This window comes from Mustela nigripes, chromosome 15, assembly GCF_022355385.1.
Source record: "Mustela nigripes isolate SB6536 chromosome 15, MUSNIG.SB6536, whole genome shotgun sequence".
NCBI classification, from domain to species: Eukaryota; Metazoa; Chordata; class Mammalia; order Carnivora; family Mustelidae; genus Mustela; species Mustela nigripes.
The window spans coordinates 16580080-16601376 of NC_081571.1; the positions used below are offsets into that span (position 1 = coordinate 16580080).

The 21297-nt window shown below is 32.8% G+C and overlaps 1 protein-coding gene across 3 annotated transcripts in view; it reads left to right on the plus strand.

Annotated features, from left to right (window-relative positions):
• The window catches only part of NBEA (neurobeachin), a 682324-nt gene that overhangs the window by 114579 nt on the left and 546448 nt on the right, over positions 1-21297 (plus strand). For all 3 annotated transcript variants that reach the window (XM_059377712.1, XM_059377713.1, XM_059377714.1), the window contains exons 9-10: positions 7389-7586; positions 8235-8368. In XM_059377712.1, coding sequence (XP_059233695.1) covers positions 7389-7586; positions 8235-8368 — 332 coding nt within the window. The remainder of the gene's footprint in view (positions 1-7388; positions 7587-8234; positions 8369-21297) is intronic.

The window sequence follows — 21297 nt, forward strand, 5'->3', positions numbered from 1 at the left end:
TATCACCGATAAGAGATTAATATCCAAAATATATAAGGAACTCATGCAACTGTACTCTAAAAAAAAAAAGAAAAAAAAGTCCAATTAAAAAATGGCAGAGGACCTGAATAGACATTTTTTTCAAAGAAGACATCCAGATGGCCAACAGACACGTGAGAAAATTTTCAACATCACTAATCATTAGGGAAATGCAAATCAAAACCACAATTAGATATCACTTTACACCTATGGCTAAAATAAAAAAACAAGAAAACTGTGTTAGCTTAATTAATTTCAGAAAATAGTCAATCTGATTTCTGATTTTGTCAGTGTAGGAATACTGGTACTGAATGTGTTGGACTACTGTAAATAATTATAAAAATGGGCAAAATATACAAAACATCTGTTTTTGACACTTGTCAATACCAGCACAGGCTTGAGATCATTGAGAGTAGGAATATATTTAATGAGCTTGGTATTCACCCTTGAGATCTGACTGGAACCAATAAAAATACTTCCACATATTTTAGCTCTGGAGGTAGCTGAGCTGAGGATGTTGAGATCAGAAATTCAGGGCAGCTTGAAACAGCTAGAATATGTGGAACGGGGCAAAAGGAGCAAGCTGTTGGGGTAGGGACAAAAGTCTTTCTGAAGATTTCCTGTGCATTCTTTGCCAGGTGTAGAGCTGTACATTAACAGCGGGGGGTGGGGTGGGAGTGGTGGTGGTTCCATGCACCTTAGCAGAAAGCAGGTGTTCCCTAGTAGCAGAAGAGAGGTAGGAGAGGTCACACAATTGTTTGAGACTGTGGAGGATCACCCCGATGAGGGAAGGTTTATTTCTAAATCCTTTGGTGGGCAGTAATTATTATAAGAATAAGTGACAGTAGTGACACAGAAGTTTTAGAGTTTTACTCTGCTGGATTATGATTACTTAAACATGTGTCCAACCAGATCATTTCTACAAAGTGTATCTTTTATGATTATGTAATATTGATTGCTTTTGCAATTTTTAAAATTTCTAGCCTTTCAAAATATCCATTCTTCTGTGCAACTGCATGCATGTGAAAAACTTTTATTCATATTCGAAGAATGAGTTACATGAAATTGCTTAATATTGGCAAATGATTACTTAATTTGATATAAGTAGTTTCTCAGTACCATTGTTAAATATTTCTTTTGGATATTGGTTGGTATCAGTGAAATGTTTCCTTCTAATATTTGAAATATTGTACTTATAGAGCTCATTCTTGGTATTTCTGCCATTATCATAATTTTTAAAGATTTGATTTGGTGGGGGCACCTGGGTGGCTGAGTCAGTTAAGTGTCTGACCACGTCATGATCTCAGGGTCCTGGGATTAAGCCTCATGTCGCAGACTCTGCACTCTGTGCGGAGTCAGCTCTCTCTCCCTCTGCTCCTCCCCCTGGTTGTATGCTCTTGGTCTCTCTCTCTCTCTCTCTCAAATAAATAAATCTTTAAAAAGAAGACTTGGTTGGGTGAACAGTTATCCATTGTGTTGAAGTACTAATTTCATGCACTGAAGTTTTCTGTGCTGATCTAGTTGCCATTTGTTGACATATGTTTGTGACTATAATCTTTTCTTTACATTCTTGTTAAGAGGTGGTTGTAATTAATGATTGTAGGAAATGCAATTAAACAAAATTCATTAGTATATCAAATATTTATTATAGTCAAGGAACTGTCCTAAGCTTTTAGGATTAAAAATGATCATGGTTATACTTTTCATGAGAATATCCCTAAATGTTTATGATTGAGAGTTGTTATGTGTACCCGAAAGGAAATATAATGCAAATCCTATTAAAGTTCTGTGGAAGGATGATTAATTTCAGCTACAAAGGCTTTAGGAACTCTGTGGAAAAGTTTTCTAGGGGATGCCTGAGTGGTTCAGTCAGTTAAGCATCTGCCTTTGGCTCAGGTCATGATCCCAGGCTCCTGGGATCAAGCCCCACACTATGCTCCCTGCTCAGGGAGCCTGCTTCCTCTGCCTGCTTCTTCCTCTGCCTGCTGCTTCCTCTGCTTGTGTGTGCTTTCTTTCTCTCTCTCTCTCTCACACACAAATAAGTGAATAAAATCTTTAAAAAAAAGTTTTTTATGGTTCTTGAAAAATGCATGAATTTCAGAGGGTGAGCAGGATGTGATGATAGAATGAGACAGCAGGCATGCTTATAGGGATAGAAGCAAGGAAGTGTTTATGGATTAACCGATTAACCCATTAAGCCATTAATCCACAATCAGGCATGGCTTCCTGGCAGAATATAGAGTAGGTATGCTGAGTGGTTTATGGTGGAATGTGAGGATGATTATGATAGGTTGAAACCAAGTTATTGAGCATTTTGAATATCAAAATCCTCAATGACTTAGTTTCTAGTCATTTGGAGTTATAAAAAAAAATTGTAGCAGAAGAAAGGATTAATCATACTTATGTACTTTCCTAGAGAAGTTTGGAAATTTAGATACTAGAGTCCGAATTATTTTTAATGAGTTCAGTTGGATTATTCATTTTGAAGGGAAAATTCTACCATGCACAGGTAGCAACATTCTCTTAGTTATACATCAGGAAATATAATTCATAGAATGTTGCAGTGTCTTTCCCTATTAAAATCAGCAACACTTGTGACATAGAGATCCTGGAATAGCAATAGGTATTGCCATATATATATTATTCTTACATAATTTCAATGGAAAATGGCTATATTCTTGGCATTGATGAAGTTTTCAGATGTTAGTATTAGAAAATAACAAGTCTCTGCTCTTGTAGTAATCAGATAAACTTAGTTTGGTTGAGTTTCACAGTATTTTGGAATATGTTCTGATATTCTTGTTAAGTAATTCCAGTTTAGGTGATTTGGGTTCTACCCAATGAGACTTTGCCTCATTAGCAACTATGTTACAGATATCTGAATGTTCACTAAGATAAGTGTAATATGCCATTATATAAAATTTATAGTAAATGTTTTATGAGTGACATTTATGAAAAAAATATTGAACCTAGAAAAATTTGTATAATACCAAGTAGAAAAGGACACAGTAATAGCAGCTACTATTTTGAGTTGCTTTTTTAAAGGTCCTTTTATTGTTCAAAGTACTCTACTTACTATTTTACCTGTTAAGTGTGTAACAGATGAGAGGTAGATAACTTGTAGATGGATGCACATCCGGTCAGTGATAGAGTTAGGATTCAGACTTAAGTCTAACTGATTTTGAACCTAATGGTTTTGTACTGTATAAAACCGACAATACAGTCATTTTTACTTTTTTAAATTTCAAAGATTTTATTCAAGTTATACTGAGATATAATTGACACTTAACATTGTATTAGTTTAAAGCATACAGTGTAATGATTTGATGTATGTATATATTGTGAAATGATGACAATTGCCACATATAGCAACTCACATAATTATAATTTTTAGTGTGTACTGAGAACTTTTAAATCTACTCTTTTAGCAATTTACATATATACAATAAAGTATCTAATCAACATTTTGTATATTTTATCTTCAGAACTTACTCATCTTCAAAGTAGAGGTTTATACTCTTGTTTACCCTCACCAATTTATCTACCCCCAACCTCCATCTCTAATTATTCTTTGTATCTATGAGTTCTTTGTTTGAGGTTCCACATACATGTAAGGTCCTATAGTATTGGTTTTTCTCTGACTTATTTCACCTAACATAATACCCTTAAAGTCTATATGTTGTTGCAAATGGCATGATTTAATTTTTTTTAATGGCTGAATAACATCCCTTTGTGTGTGTGTGTGTGTGTGTGTGTGTGTTTATACACACACACCATATTTTCTTTATCCATTATTATAAATAATGCTGCAATGAACATGGGGATACATATGTCTTTTTGAATTAATGTTTTTGGGGTTTTTTGGCTAAATATCAAGAAGTGGAATTACTAGGTTATATGGTAGGTAGTTCTATCTTTAAGTTTTTTATAAACTTTTTAAAGTTTTTAAAATTTTATTTGAGAGAGAGAGAGAGTGAACAATCATACGCACGTGCATGCCTGTATGTGTTTGTGTGAGGGGGAGAGGGGAGGAGCGGAGGGAAAGGGAGAGAATCCCAAGCAGACTCCACTTGAGTGCGGAACACAAGGTGGGGCTCAATCCCAGACCCCAAATCCATAACCTGAGCCAAAACCAAGAATCAGACTCTGAACAGACTGAGCCACCCAGGTGCCCCTCTTTTTTTTAAGTTTTAGAGAATATGTCATACTGTTTTCCATAGGTGTTGCACTTACATACCCACCAACAGTGCAAAAGGATTCTCTTTCTTCCATATCCTTGACAACACTTGTTATATATTTTGTCTTTTTGGTAGTAGTCAATAATAGCTATTCCAACAGGTGTGGGGTTAGGGTTAGGGTTGTGGTTTTGATTTGCATTTCCCTAATTAGTGATCCTGAGCATTTTTCATGTGCCAGTCGGCCATCAATGTGTCTTTTTTTTTGAAAAATGACTATTCGATCCTCTGCCCATTTTTAAATCAGATTTTTTTTGATGTGAGTTATATGAGTTTTTTATGTATTTTGGATAGTAACCCCTTATCAGTATATGATTTGCAGATATTTTCTCTTATTTGATAGCTTGCTTTTTCATTTTGTTGGTGGTTTCCTTCACTGTGCAGAAGCTTTTTAGTTTGATGTAGTCCATTGGTCCACTGGTTTATTTTTGCTTTTGTTACCTTTGTTTTTGTCAAATCCAAAATATTCCTTCATATAAGGTCACTTTACTGGCTAGAGTCTGTATTCCTCTTCCTGCAGTTGCTATTCCCATCATTTACACATTGCTTTTCTCAGTATGATGTCATCAGCATAAGGAAGCACCACTACTTTACATGATTAAACTAGAATCTCCCCTTGGGTCATCCAACTCCTTGACTCTCCTCTTCCTTATTTGGTCTTCTTCTCTAGTGCTTTATTTTTATTTATTTATTTTTTAAAAGATTTATTTATTTATTTATTTATTTGACAGAGATCACAAAGAGGCTGAGAGGCAGGCAGAGAGAGGGGAGGGGGGAAGCAGGCTCCCTGCTGAGCAGAGAGCCCGATGTGGGGCTCAATCCCAGGACCCCGGGATCATGACCCGAGTTGAAGGCAGAGGCTTTAACCCACTGAGCCACCCACGTGCCCCCTTTTCTCTAGTGTTTTAATGTCATATCAACTCTTCTCCCAAATTCCCGCAATTAAATACTTTTATTTCTACAAACTAACTGCTATGTTTTACTCCTTCAAGATAATTAAATCTTTCTTTTGATCTGTGCTTTGCAACGTAAGTAAATAATCAAATTTTATTTGTGAAATTTTACTTCAAAATTACTGGATTAGAAACATAAATATTAAACATTTTGAGTATGTATAATTCTACCTAAATGCCTATTAAAATATTTATTTTTTTAATACCAAAGCAACCAGTGAAGAAGGCAAATTAAATTGGTTTTATGTTGCCAATATTACTATCTAATACAGTTTACTCATAATTTCATTCAGATATTACTTTTTAAAAAAATCTTTTTTTATGGTTGCCTATTTCTTTAGTACAGGAGAGACTGAAATACAATCTTTATTTTAAACCAGAACATGTGTTAAGCCCAACTGTTACCTCTAGATTAGGAAGTCAGAATCTGTGAGTTACATAAACAGATTAAATTTTGAAACTCTGAGGTGGCAGATAAAGTTCTATATTCCATTTAATTGGGAAGAGAAGGCAAGGTTCAATCCAAAGTACTGTAATTTTGTTAGCTTATTTCTTATATCAAAATATGTAAATGTGCTTACATTTAAAGGACAAAAAATATCAGCCATAACCAAATATATATAAATTTTCATTTATTATGTTGCTCTTATATTGGTAGATGCTTAGTAAGTGGTTTGTGTCCAAGTTCAAGGAAGGGAGGCTCTCTGATACTAGTTTAAAAGTAGAAAATGGGCTAAATTTGGCCTGACATGTTTGGTCTGCACAGTGTTTTTGAACATTTGCATTAAATTACAAATTAGGTGATATTTTATAAAGATGTCCAGAGTTCATGTTTCTTTTGAAAAATACTGAAGAACTGACAACATGGTACAAAAATGGATTTGAGCTGAGCATTGAGGAGCACTTTTAGACAGGATATACATTGTCTAGACTGAAGAAATCTCCATGTAATCTGCTTCATTTATACACGTATTTGTTTGCCTCCTGTAAGAGTCCGAGTTTGGAACATTCAGTTTACACTTACTGTAACATTAGAGTAATGAAATGGGGGCACATTGGTTATATGATTTCTTTGACACTTATTAAATAAAGGTGCAGAGATAATCAGTGATAGAGTCTGGATTATAATCCAGATCACTTCAGCATTAATCCATTAATACTATGAGAGAGAAGACTTGACATTGTGTCGTGGCACTATCCCTTCCAGATCTTAATCTAACATTCAGTTTTCATAGTTGTAAGTTGAAAATAATCATAATAACATCATGTGATTTTTGAAAAGGTTAAGTATTATTTGTGTTTGTCAGGTTTATATCTGCAGAGAAATTCTGACCATTTCTAACAATAGTATGTTTCTTTTTTTAAAGATTTTCTTTATTTGATAGAGAGCACAAGAGTAGGGTGAGGGGCAGAGGGAGAAACAGACTCCCCAATGAGCGGGGAGCCCAGTGTGGTACTCTATCCCAGGACTTGGGGATCAGGACCTGAGCTGAAGCCAGAAGCTTAACTGACTGAGCCACCCAGGCGCCCTAACAGTGCCTTTCTGATTACAACTAGTACATCTTTGTTATTTCTTTATAAAGCAGTGACGTATTTTAATGAAGTTTTCTTCTGGGTTTCACATGACTATCTGATACTTTTGTGGATAGTGTTGTTACTCAGTATGTTGATATAATTTTTATAGTAGAGGTATAAATATTTTTGCTTATAAACTTTTTCCATAGTCTTAAATTGTTTTTCTATATAAGTGATTTCTATACCAGGTGCTATTTATTCATGTAAATACTTTTGAATGTGTTAAGCAGGAAAATTAAATTTATGTTTAAATAAATATTATTTAAATATTTAGTAATAATATTTATTATTTAAATATTAAATAGTATTAAATCAAAATCCTTTTACTACAGATTTAATAGCATCTGGCTTTATATTTTTTTCTAATAAAATTATTTTAAAAATATAAACCAAAATATGCAGATGAGTTGTGTTTAATAACATGATGAGTAAAATTTAACTCCTTGAATTGAAGTAAGAATAGCAAAATAATACCACTGACTAATGCCTGACACTTGGAAGGGTCAAACAAATTGTCTATTATCTTAAATGTTTCTCTGCTTTAAAACTTTAGAGTTTTATTGTGTTACATTTAAAAAGAGTATTTAGTTTAGTTTTATTTTTTCAGAGCACCTTCAAATTTAAATCTGAGAGTGACATTCACTTGGCAGAACATCATAAACAGGTTCTGTATGATGGGAAACTTGCGAGTAGTATTGCATTTACATATAATGCTAAGGCCACTGACGCTCAGCTATGCCTGGAATCATCACCAAAGGAAAATGCATCAATTTTTGTTCATTCCCCACATGCTCTAATGCTCCAGGTAGGTGAATAGTGGCTTAGTGTAATATTCTCATTAAGCATTAACAGTATGTATTTTACATATTAAATCTTGCTAATCTGCAGATCTATAGTTGCTTTTCTTTTTCTTTTTTTGTTTTCTAGTTCTTTGAATGACATTTTTTCTTTTTCCCTTATTTTATTATTTTATTTTATTTTATTTTATTTTTTGGCAATATACTTTACCCTGGACTAGTCAGTCTTCTTTAGTAGGGAATCTGTCATCTCGGTTACCTTGTCTGTTCCATAACCTTTGAAATAAAATTGGTTGATTAGCTGAACAGAAAATTGCTAGACACAAATATATACTTTGCTTTAAAAATGTACTAGTATAACACCCGAAATAAAAATTACTTGAAAATCTTTAAATCTACTAATAATATTTCTTATTCTAAATTGATTTTTGATTTATAGCTTCACATTTTCCATATAAAAATCTCAACTTCAAATTCAAATTGAAAGTGGTTGACAAAGATTCAAGTTTTTATTTTATATGTGTATCAAAAATTTTGTAATTGAGGGATTTAAAATGTCTATGTTTTTAAATTTTTTCACAGAGTTACTTAGAACAAGGAAATAGTGATAACTTTATGCTTCAGAAGTTAATACACATTTTTGTTTTTGAACATAGGATGTGAAAGCTATAGTAACACATTCAATTCATAGTGCAATTCATTCAATTGGAGGGATTCAAGTACTTTTTCCACTTTTTGCCCAACTGGACAATCGGCAGCTCAATGACAGTCAAGTGGAAACAACTGTCTGGTAAGTTTTCTTTAAATGTGTAATTTCTTGTAATTTTTACACGCTTAGATTATGCGTGGCGTAGTCAATGCTGTGTAAATGTGTTACAATATTTGGTTTTTATCCCTGAAGTGCTAATAAAAGTATCTTTAGGACTAAGGCAGATATATATTTACATAATATTAAAACTTGACACTTAAAATCATAAAGGAATGACTTCCTTGATAATAAATCAAAATTTCTTACCAGATGTAGCATGATTTTAATACAAATTGAGGAGAAATACTAGTCCCAGCTTTAACCTTTAGAAATGCTTTATGGTTTGGACCATCCATGAAATCCTCTTAACTTATATAAAATTACTAGGGTAAAGTTCATTCCGAAAAAATGTATTTGATAACAGTCACATAATTTATAAATTATATATTAGTATTATTTTGTACTTATGTTATCATAATATTAGGATAATATTAATTGACATTAGCTTTCTTTTATATATGATTCATATATGAGAATCTAAATCTACCCATTGGTATATCTGTTTTTATATAAAAATTCAGTTATTTTCTAATTAGGCTTATTTCTTGTGCAATTCTGTAGCTTCTTTGCTTTTTATAAAAACATACCTAATGCATCAAATGCTGATTTAATTTTATAACAATCACTTCTATAAGAAGTTAAATGTGAATTTTTAACTATTTTTACTCCATACATTGGTATGTTTGGAGAATTTCAAGAAAAAAATATATAGGTAAACATTCATTTTTACTCCAGAAACAATATAGGAATGCTTCCCTATATTGTGCACATATATACTGAAGTTCTTCATGGGTTATCCAATTTTGAATTGTTGGAAAACCTAGGGAATGAAGCAAAGATGGGAAAATAAATTAAAAGTCCTTTGGAATGTAACATGATTTTTTCTTACTTATTATCTAAATAAGCTATTAACAAAATTCTATTTTAATTTCTAATAATACTGTCCCTGTATTGAGACCACCTTTATGTGCAGTATAAACATGAATATAAATGGGACCTGTACATTTACAACATTCAGCTCCTGTTGATGGGTCATTCTTTCTTTTATATCAGTGTAAAGGTTGGAGTCTTGAAGTAAAAAGCTTTGAGGTAAAAAAGGAACCCTGAGATCATGCCCTGCTGTGATACTATTTTGCTGTAAGATCTTAAATAATTTCACTGGGATGGGGGTGGATTTCAACCTGGTGGAAAAATAAAACTTTAAATTTCAGTCCTGGATCTAAATTCAAATGTTTTGCTCTTTATCATCTAAGTGAATCATCAATATACATTGTGATCAGTAATTAAAAACTTAGTAAGTTCTATGAAAAGAAGTTGGGGATGAAGTAGTCTGTAGCAAACTCCCATGTGTAATTTAAATATTCCTTATGAATTAATATTGTCTATAATCATTTAACCTGACATGGAATTTGTTGTTTGTGAAGAAACATTAGAAAGATTATATAGTTTGAAAATGTTATAACTAAAACTATCACAATAATTTATATCTACATGAATATCTATTATAAAATCTTAGGGCTAAAATCATATTTTAACAGTTTATCTGGTCCATTCATCCAGGGCACATGAATATTTTTCATTGCCTGTCTTCAAAACTCATTTAAATGTTTATATTTTGATATTTAAACTGTATTTATTTCATCATGGAGGTAGAAGACAATATAAGGGGACAGTATTATGATTTTCATTTTCATTTGTTTTTAGTTTTTTATATCATTCATCTTAATTTTTCTCTGTAATAAAGAACTTCCAACTTTTGCAGTGATATACATGTTCTTAGTTTAAATCCAACAGAAAACATATAATAAGAAAAGTATCACTGTGCTCTTTGTAATAACACATACCCAATTCCAAGCTACCCTGCATTCAGTTATGTGCTATTTTGAATTCTTATCTAATACTTTTGCATTAATTATGTCAAAGTCCTTGATGTCTGAGGTTGGCTCTTTTGCGGAAAATTGTGTCTATCAGTAATAAGGTCTTTTGTTATTTCAAGTTTTGAAGGGGGCCGTTACAGATAAGTGTGTACATGAGTGGTACAGTCTTTTGGTTTTTAAAATGTTAAAACCAAGTTATTAAATGGGACTTCTGTCTCTACTTGAAGAACCCAGGTTCTTAGTTGCAAGGCCAGAGTTGATAGAGTTTCTTGTTTTCTGGCTATATCATAAATTCATATAGATGAATGAAATCTTGAAATAGGATATATCATCTTATTTTTATTTATTATTGTTCTAGATGAATGAGAACCTATTTGAAGTTTTTAAATTTCCAGAGAAAATTAGATATATTCTTTTTTTGAAAATCTGTTTGCATAAAAACTTACGCCAGCAATAATAATATTATCTAATATTTCATTACTTTTTGGAGAAATTGAACTAAGCTATATAATCAGTTACTTCTCTGTCTTCTGTGTTTTAAGGTGAAGCATTTAGTTACCATGTTTCCCCCCCCACTCAGTAGGCCTTTTTTATGAAACTTTATTGTTTCTCTGGTGGCACTATTCTACTTTTCTTAGAAATCTTGATGAGTTTTACTCTACCTAGGGAGCTTAGTATTAAAATAATTTATTGAAGGAATAATTTTTTTCTGGGGTCTTTATAAATAGGCTCTGTGTACAATTTTGTGGCTTTTTTTTTTTTTTTATCATGAAGGGTATGTATTATGGTTGTTATATGTGTGGACTTTCAAGTCAGATAGTCTTGGGTTCAAATTCCGAGTTTACTATATTATTAGTGCACCTTTGAATATGTTAACAATTTTGTGTTTCTGTTTCCACTGTTACAAAATTGCAATAAAAATAGCACATTAGATTATTTAGATTAAATGTTATAAAATATGCAGATCATTATAGTAAGCACTCAGTACATGTTGGGTTTTGTTAGCATGACAATGGGCTAGGTGATCTATAAGAGCCTCTCTAATACCACGGCTTTATTTTTAAAAAATTATATATCATTAATCTTGGAAATTGGTTGTTATAATATGGGCTGTATTACTTTATATTTGAACTTCTTTTTATCAATGTTCGTATTTACAATAGAGACTTAAGTAATTAATTAGGACATATTTTGAATTTTAGTTGTAGTGATGAAAACTGGTTTTTGAACTATCCATTTTCTAGATATGGTGGCTTAATATAGAGGATGTGTAAATGTGTATATTGGTTCTGAAGTCAATACCAAGATAATAAAAGCCTAGAAGGGTTTAAAGATTTTTCTTTAGCTTGGTTTGGGTTTTATATAGCATCCCCTTTAGTACTTAAATTTCCAGGAATAACACATTTTGTCACCTTTTCTTTTAACATTTAGTTTTAGCTTTTATCATGGCACAAAAATATTCACCAACAAAATGAGTAGATAAATATTACTGAACTGAGTTAAATAGCCTGTGGCATCACAAACAATATTTTTGATGTTACCTATTTTTGACAAGTAAATTAGGCCAATATGTAGTTACCATTGTGATTTCTTCTATTCATAATGATTCTTAAGCTCTAAGATCACCTTAAGTAATTCTGCCAAGTGATCAAAGCTGTTTGGATATTTTGTCTTTCCTCAGGAACTATTTTATATTGGACTCATCAGTCTCTGTCTAGTGACTATTGAGAGCAATAACTAAACAAATTGCCTTTCATTAGACACTTAATAAATAGTTAATGACTAAAAGAATAAACAAATAATTAATAAATTATTTCAAGAAGTACAACTCTAATCGTGAAATAATCTTTTTGGTATTTTGTATCTCAGAATGACTCAGTAAATTAGAAATTTCATTTTCCTTTGATTTGGATGATCAGATACATTGTAATGACAGATCTTTTTCATTTGGTCCACCCTCCTTTTTTTCAGAACATATGTTATTAAATTCTTTATGTGATATGAAATAAATCTTCCTTATTGTGTAATATGGGAAGAATCTGCTTTGAAAAAAAAATACGTTTTCTGGTGCAAGGTATAAATGGACTTTCGTACATCAAATAGCTAAAAATGCACTAATCAAAAAATTCTCTTTAGAGACAGTGTGATGCAATGAGCAAGACTTCCTTTATGTCAGACAGATTAAGACTCAAATCACTGTACTGTACTATCTGATCTTGGGTGATGGGGATTGTTCAAGGGTGTGTAGTAGTAGTAGGTAGTAGTAGTACATGGCATTTACTGAGTACTTACTATGTGCCAGTCTCTGTAACTACACTATCTCATCTAATACTATCTACTGATGAGGGAGAGAAAAACTGAGTTACTTCCTCAAGGCACAAGACTTAAGTGGAAGATTAGAACCAGAATCCTAATCCTGAAAGCCTGACTCCAGAGCCCTCACTCTAAACCATTGTGGACAACTCTGAGAATCACTTTTGCCAGCTGTGGAATGATTTTTTAGAAATGCCAATTTTATCTGACTGCAAAATGAATTAATCTAAGATAGTATATGTGAAATATCCATCATAGTGTCTGGTACATAATAGACATTGAATGTATTTTCTCTCTTTCCTCAGTAAATACTAGTCTATAGGTGTGATATAATTTTGTATTACTAAAATTTATTTCTGATGCTGTTTTAACTCTGAAAAATTTTACAAACTAAAATTCAATTTTGAGTGATAGTTTAATGTTCTTTTTAAAATTTTTTATAAACATATTTTTTGAGTGATAGTTTAAATGAATTCTTTTAAATATATAAATATTTTTCTCAGAAAACTGTTCTTTTTGTTTTTAGTTATGACACAAGTTGTTTGGTAGACTGTTTGTTGAAACGTGAGATACAAAAAATTAGAGAATCCATAAGGAATTTATGTCAGTGATCTGTCATTAAGGATCTTCTTGTAATGTGATGTTAATGATGTTAATTTGTTTAGTGAACTTAAATAAAGATGTTTTTCCTTTTTTTTTCCTGAGTGAGGGAAAGGAATGGGGTGGGAAGGGGCAGAAGGTGAGGGAGAGAGAGAGAATCCCAAGCGGGCTCCAGCCCAGAGTGGAGCCTGACACTGGTTTGGATCTTACAACCCTGAAATCATGACCTGAGCCAAAATGAAGAGTTAGATGCTTAACTGATTGAGCCACTCAGGCTCCCCAAACATTTCTTTTTCTTAAAATGTATTTTGCTCATCAATTATTTCAATGATTATCTTGAATTTTGTAACCCTCTGAATAATTAAGCCATTCCTTTAATTAAAAATTTCATTGTGAGTCACTGTAAAGTCCTGGTTAGCACTGCTGCCATGTGTAAACCAACAGAATTGCCTGGAAATTTCAGTATTTCAGTGAGTACCTAAACCAGATTTTCCCTTACACTTTGAAGTTATCTAAAAATCCTTTGTTCAACCATGTTTTCTGGTTGTTAGTTCAGGGAAAATTACCTATTACACATACAGTGTCATAATTTTATTTTATAGTTTTAATGCAACTGACAAAAAAATGAAATGTGATTGATTTCAGTAGGCAAAAGAAGCGAAATCAGTACCTGTTGATAATGACTGTCTCTCTTATAAAGTTGTTAATATATGTAGAATATAATATTTTTGTTTCCAAAAGCATTTAAGTATTTTCAAATATACACCTATCAAATTATATTCCCTTTATATTTTTTCAGAAAGAATGTATGTCACTTCTTATATTTGCTAGTTTGCCTTTTTTTAGCTTACTGAATTATTGATGAAAAATTCTTTAAGGAAAACAGATACAAGAAGTATAATTGATGTACATTATTACTACTAATAGAGGAGGAAAAAAGCAAAGAAATAATTTATTTGGTAAGATTAAATAAAGTAAAGTGGAATTTATATTGAATTTACTGTGCAAATTAATTTTTAAGAAGTAAAAAATTAAATACAGAATTCTGCCTGAAACATAAGGAAACTAATTAAATGTTCAGATAACTTATTCTTGTCAGGCAAGTTCTTTATACTCTATGGAGTCTCTATAAAACTCTTAGTATATCTAGAAATTTAATAAATTTGTCAGCTGTCAACAAGAATGGATGTTTTGTTTTATTCTAGATTTATGACTTATGATTTATTGACTTTTCAAATAAGCTGGTGCTTTCTTGTCCATTTTAAAGTGTGTGTGTGTGTTTGTTTTTTAATAAGGAGTGATTGCCTTCACAATGATTCTTTCTTAAAAAGTTCCCTTTAAATTTAGTGAAATGCGTTTTTAATGCTGTGTTAGTGAGTGTTATTTCATTTTAGTACCTTTTTTTGCTCTGTAGAGGTCAAGGCTCCCAAAAAGATAATTGCTTTGTCAAAAGGGTAACTGCAAATTATTTGTTGCATAAATTTTGGCAACTATAAGCACATCTTTACTGAATTAGTTGCCTTAATTTTCCTCTAGTTTGTATATCCATGTAATTTCTCCTTTGATATTTTAATCAGTCTTACACAATCTTGTTATTTTTCGCATTAAATAGCATTCATTTCTTCTAACTTTTCTCTCTTTGTATTCCTTTTAGAAATAAGAAAAATTCTTCATTCATTTTGGTTTTGTGATAATCAGAGTCTGAAGCTAAAATAAATATTATTTGCTTTTACAAGAACTATTGTCACATGCTGATCTCTTCACTTTCAGAAGCCCAGATTTTCTGATGAAAAGTGGGTATAATACCAAGAGTGTCCCCATTGTTGAGGTTCTTTTTCCTTACTCTTCCCTAGATGTGATGACCAATACGTGCACTGAGTTGAATCTTTAAGAAAGGAATTAATAAGTCATCATCAGGAGATTCTAGTCAGTTTAGTATTGTAATTATATTTGTTTTCACTTTATTTTGTTTCTAGGTCCACAGTCTTATACCTATGCTGACAACTTCCAAACTTCTTTTCTAGTTATCTTCTATTTAGGTCCCTATACCCAAACCATGTAGAAAGTATCTCAAAATCAACATGCCTTAAATAAAAACCCAAAACTTTCTTCTCTGCATAATTTCTTTTGCTTTTGATATTCTTTTTATTTTTAAATTTTAGAATTTGTTTAAAAATTTTTTAAGATTTTAAAATTTATTTGACAGAGAGACAGACAGAGAGGGAACACAGGGGGAGTGGGAGAGGGAGAAGCATGCTTCCCCTGGAACAGGAAACCTAACCCGGGGCTCATCCCCGGACCCTAGGATCATGACCTGAGCTGAAGGCAGACACTTAACGACGGAGCTATCCAGGCGCCCCAAAATTTGTGTTAACTTTTTTAGAGACTTCATTGTTTTAGAGCAGTTTTAGGCTTACAATAAAATCAAGACAGTACTGCGATTTCCCTACACTCCCTTTCCCCACAAATAGATACCCTCTCCCTTAGTCAATGTCACTCACCAGAATGACTTTTTTTTTTTTTTAAATCAAGGATGAAACTAAATTATTACAGTATAATCATTCAAAGTCTGTAGCATCTCAGAATTCACTCTTGGTGTTTTACGTTCTGTGGGTTTGGACAAAAGTATAATGACATGTATCTATCATATAATAACATAAAAAGTATTTTTACTTCCCTAAAAATTCTTTGTGCTCCACTTATTCATCCTTTTGCTGCTCATACTCTCTACCTGGAAACCATTGGTCTTTTTATTGTCTCTTGTTTTGTATTTTCCACAATGCCATAGTTGAAATAATATAATAAGTAACCTTTTCAGATTGTCTTCTTTCACATAGTAATATGCAGTTAGGATCCCTCCATGGCTTTTCAGGATTCAGTGTTCATGTCTTCTTAGCACTGAATATATACATTCCTTTGTAGGTAGCAGTTTATTTATTCATTCACCTATTGAAGGACATGTTGGTTGTTTCCAAGTTTGGGCAATTATGACTAAAGCTGCAAACACTTTACAGGTTTTTCGGTGGATTTAAATTTTCAAATCCTTTGGGTAGATATCGCGGAGCGTGATTGCTGGTTCATGTGATAAATGTATGTTTAGTTTTGTAAGAAACCTCTCAGCTGTCTTCCAGAGTAGCCATACCATTTTCTGCATTCCACCAGCAGTGAATGTGAGTTCCTGTGGTTCTTTAACCTCATTAGCATTTGGTGTTGTCAGTGGTCTGGAATCTGGCCATTGTAGAAGCTGTGTTTGGTATCTCAATGTTTTAATTTGCATTTCCCTGATGACGTGATGTGATGCATCTTTTTTATATGCATCATCTTTTTGATGATGACGTGACGTATCTTTTTATATCTCTATTTGTCATCTGTATATCTACTTCAGTGAGGTGTCTGTTCAGGCCTGAGGTTCATTTTTTAGTCATCTTATTTGTTTCTTACGGTTCAGTTTTAAGAGTTCTTTTTATATTTTGAATAATAATCCTTCATCAGATATGTCTTTGGCAAATATTTTCTCCCAATCTGTGGTTTGTCTTTTAATTCTCTTTATAGTGTCTTTCCTGGAGAAGATTTTAATTTTTTTTTTCATTTTTAAAATGTATTTTTTATTTATTTATTTATTTATTTTTTATATTTTTTATTTTTTATAAACATATATTTTTATCCCCAGGGGTACAGGTCTGTGAATCACCAGGTTTACACACTTCAATGAAGTCCAACTTACCAATTATTTCTTCATGGATTGTGTCTTTGGTGTTGTATCTAAAAAGTCATCCCCATACTCAAGGTCTTGTATGTTTTTTTTCTTATGTTATCTTCTAGGAGTTATTTAGTTTTGCATTTCATATTTAGGGTTGTGGTCCATTTCAAGTAAATTTTTGTGAAGCATGTAAGGTCTGTTTTCTGGATTTACATTTTTACTTTACTTTTTCATGTGGTTGATCAGTTTTTCCAGCAGCATTATTGAAGACACTTTGTTCCATTTGTCAGAGATCAGGCGACTATTTATTGGTGTCTATTTCTGGGCTCTCTCTTCTGTTCTATCCATTGATCTATTTTTTGTTCTTTCACCAATACCACACTATTTTGATGACCATAGCTTTATAGTAAGTCTTGAGGATGGTAGTGTCAGTCCTCCAACTTTGTTCTTTAGTACTTTGTTGGCTGTTTTTTGACTCTTCATATAAACTTTGGAATACATTATGACTATCCATAAAATAACTTACTGGATTTTGGCTAGTATTGCACTGAACCTATAGATCAATTTGGAAGGACTGACATCTTAACAGTATTTATTCCTCCTATTCATCTACTGGACTGTCCATTTATTTAGTTCATTTTTTATATCATTCTGGAGTTTTATAATTTTTATCACTTAGATCTTGTATATATTTTGTTAGATTTACACATAAGTATTTTTGGGGGGTTTGCTAAAGTAAATAATACTAAAGGTTTAATTTCAAATTTCACTTGTTTATAGGAAAATAATTGACTTTTTAAATTAATTTATATCCTGCAAGCTTGCTGTAATTTCTTATTAGTTCCAAGAGGACTTTTGTATATTATTTGGATTTTTCTATACAGATAATCATACCACCTAAAAAACAAAGACAGTTTCATGTCTTCCTTGCCAATTTGTATATGTTTTCTTTTTTTATCACAATAGCAAGGACTCCTGGTATGATGTGGAGAAGGAGTGATGAGAGGAGACATCATTGCCTTGTGTCTGATCTTAGTGGGAAATCTTTGTGGCTTTCATCATTAAGTATGATGTTAGCTGTAGGTTTTTGTTTTTAGGATTTTATTTATTAGAGAGAGAGTAGGAGAGAGAGAGCGAGCTTGAGCATGGGAGCATGTGGGGTGGGGAGGAGAACGTGGAGGGAGAGGGAGAAGCAGGATCCCTGCTGAGTGGCGAGCCCATCACAGGGCTCATCACAGGGCTCAATCCCAGGATCCTGGGATTATGAATTCAGCCGAAGGCAGGTGCTTAACTGACTAAGGCACCCAGGTGCCCCTAGCTATAGGGTTTTAATAGATAGTTTTTATCAAGTTGGGAAAGTTCCTTTTTTACTAAGCTTTTTTTTTTTTTTATCATAAATGGTTGTTGAATTGTGTCAAATGCTTTTTCTGCATTTATTGATATGAGCACATCATTTTTGTTTTTTAGCTGTTGATGTGATAGATTATATTAATTGATTTTTGAATCTTTAACTAGCCTTGCATACTGTGGATAAATCCCACGTGGTTTGTTGTATAATTCTTTTTATGCTTTTTTGGATACAATTTATTATATTATGTTGAGGTATTTTGTATTTAAGTTTGTGGGAGGTATTGGTCCATAGTTTTCTTAAAATCTTTTTGTCTGGTTTTGGTATTAGAGTGATGTTGGGCTCAAAGAATGAGTTAGGAAGTAATTACTCTGCTTCGACCCTCTGAAAGATATTGTAGAGAATTGGTATAATTTTTTTCCATTTAAATTGTTTGATAGAATTCACTAGTGAACCCATCTGGGCCTGGTGCTTTCTGTTTTGGAACATTGTTAATTATTGAGTCAGTTTCTTTAATAGATCTAGATTTGTTCAGAATGTCTTTCTTTTTGTGTGAGCTTTGACAGATTGTGTCTTTCAGGTTACTGGTCCTTTTCATTAGGTTATCAAATCTGTGGGCATAGAATTTTTCCTAGTATTCCTTTTTGTCCTTTTAATTTCCACAGGATCTGTAGTTACATCTCTTCTTTCATTTCTGATATTAGTATTTCGTGTCCTCTCTCTTTTTTTTCTTAGGCTGGCTTGACGCTTAATCAATTTTATTGATCTTTTCAGTGAATCAGCTTTTTGTTTCATTGATTTTCTCTATTGATTTGCTCTTTCCAGTTGCTTTCATTTATACCTTAATTCTTACTATTTCTTCTCTTATGCTTACTTTGGATTTAGTTTACTCTTCTTTTTCTAGTTTCCAAAGGTGGAAATGTAGATAGTTATTTTAGATCTTTCTTCTTTTCTAGCAGTGCATAATAGAGGTTTGAACTCCGGATTCTTGTGTGTGTGGAGAGGTGATTCCCTATACCACTGCCATCACCAAACAATTCTCTATAACATTAGCTGGTTGTCCTACAATTTAATTCAATTCTTTTTTTTTTTTTTTTTTTTAAGATTTGATTTATTATTTGACAGAGAGAGATACACAGAGAGAGGGAATACAAGCAGGGAGAATGGGAGAGGGAGAAGCAGGCTTCCTGCCAAGCAGGGATCCCAATGTGGGGCTTGTTCCTAGAACCCTGGGATCATGACCTGAGCGGAAGGCATACTTAATGACTGAGCCACGCAGGTGCCCCTAATTCAGTTCTAATACTGTCTACTTGGAGATAGTGTCAGATCCCACATGTTAAGGGCCCAGTCATAGAAGATTGCTGCTATGACTTTAGGACACCACTCACAAGCCCAGATTATCACCTGTGCTTTTGACCAACTGACTATAGACTGGAAATTTGATCGACCCCCCTCCTTGGTCTTCTGATGCCAGGTGTTACCTGGACATGTAACAGACTAACTATCAATCAGAGGTTCCTACCACCATCGCTTTCAGTTGAATTAATTTGCTAGAGTGTCTCACAGAGCTCAGGGAAATATTTTAATTACTGGCTTTCCGGTTTGTGATAAAAAGATATGATGAAAGATACAGAAGAATGGTTCAATGAACATCCAGATGGAGGAAATGCATAGGGCAATGTATGGGGAAAGGGCACAGAGCTTCCATGTCCTCTCCAGGCATGCCACTCTGCCACCATCTCCATGTGCTTACAGACCAGCTCTCTGAACCCTGTCCTTTTGGGATTTTATGGAGATTTTGTTATATAGGTATGATTGATTCAGTCATTGGCTCTTGGTGATTGAACTTGATCTCCAGGTTCTCTCCTTTCCTGAAAGACTGGGTGGGGCAAGTGGAACTGAAAGTTCCAATCTTCTAATCACATGGTTGGCTTCACTGGCAACTAGGTCTTGTCCTTAGCTGAATTTCAAAAGTCATCTCATTAACATGACAAAAGACATCTTTCTCACACTCATCACTTAGGAAATTTCAAGGGTTTTAGGAGCTTTGTGCCAGAAAGAGGGATGAAGACCAAATATGTATACTGATATTATAAATCCAGTATCACAACATTCGGTGCTGTAAATTTCCTTGTAAGCATTGCTTTCACTCCGTTCCAAAAATTATACTAAGTTGTGTTTTCATTTCTTTCAAAATATTTTTACTATATCTGAAGATTTCTTTGACTCATGTTATTTAGAAATGTGCCTTTAATCTTCACATGTTATGGGATTTTCCAGTTATCTTTCTGGTTTTGATTTCTAATTATTAATTTTATTGTGATCTGAGAGTAGACATATATGATTTTTTATTCTCTTTAATAAATAAAGAGAAAATTTAATTTGTAAGATGCCATTTACAGCCCTGAATATGATCTTACTTAGCGAATGTTCCATGTGAGCTTCAGAGAAATGTGTATTCAGCTGTTGTCAGATGAAGTCATGTATAGATATCAGTTATCTCCAGTTATTTGTTGGTGTTGTTGAGTTGAGTGATGTCCTAACTGATTTTCTGCCTGCTGTATGTGTCAATTTCTGAGAGAGGGGTGTTGAAGTCTCCAAGGGTGACAGTAGATTCATCTGTTTCTTCTTGTAGTTTTAGTGGTATTTGCCTCACTAGTTTGATGCTCTGTTGTTAGGCACTTACACTTTAAGAAATGTAATGCCTTTTGAAGAATTGACACCTTTATCATTATATAATGCCCTTCTTAATCTCTGATTACTTTCCTTACTTTGAAGACTCCCCTATACAAAGTTAATGTAGGTACCGCTACTTTTTTTGATTGTTGTTAACATGGTATATTTTTTCCTATATATACTTTAAATCTGTATGTGTCTTTATATCTAAACTAGGTCTCTTTTAGACAACATATAGATGGATTGTGTTTTTCACTTTATCCTGACAGTTTCTGACCTTTAATTGATGCATTTAGACATTGACATTCAAGTTGATTATTTTTGTATTTGGATTAATAGCTGCCATGTTTATTACTGTTTTATATTTGTTCTCTTGTTCTTTGTTCCTGCTTTCATC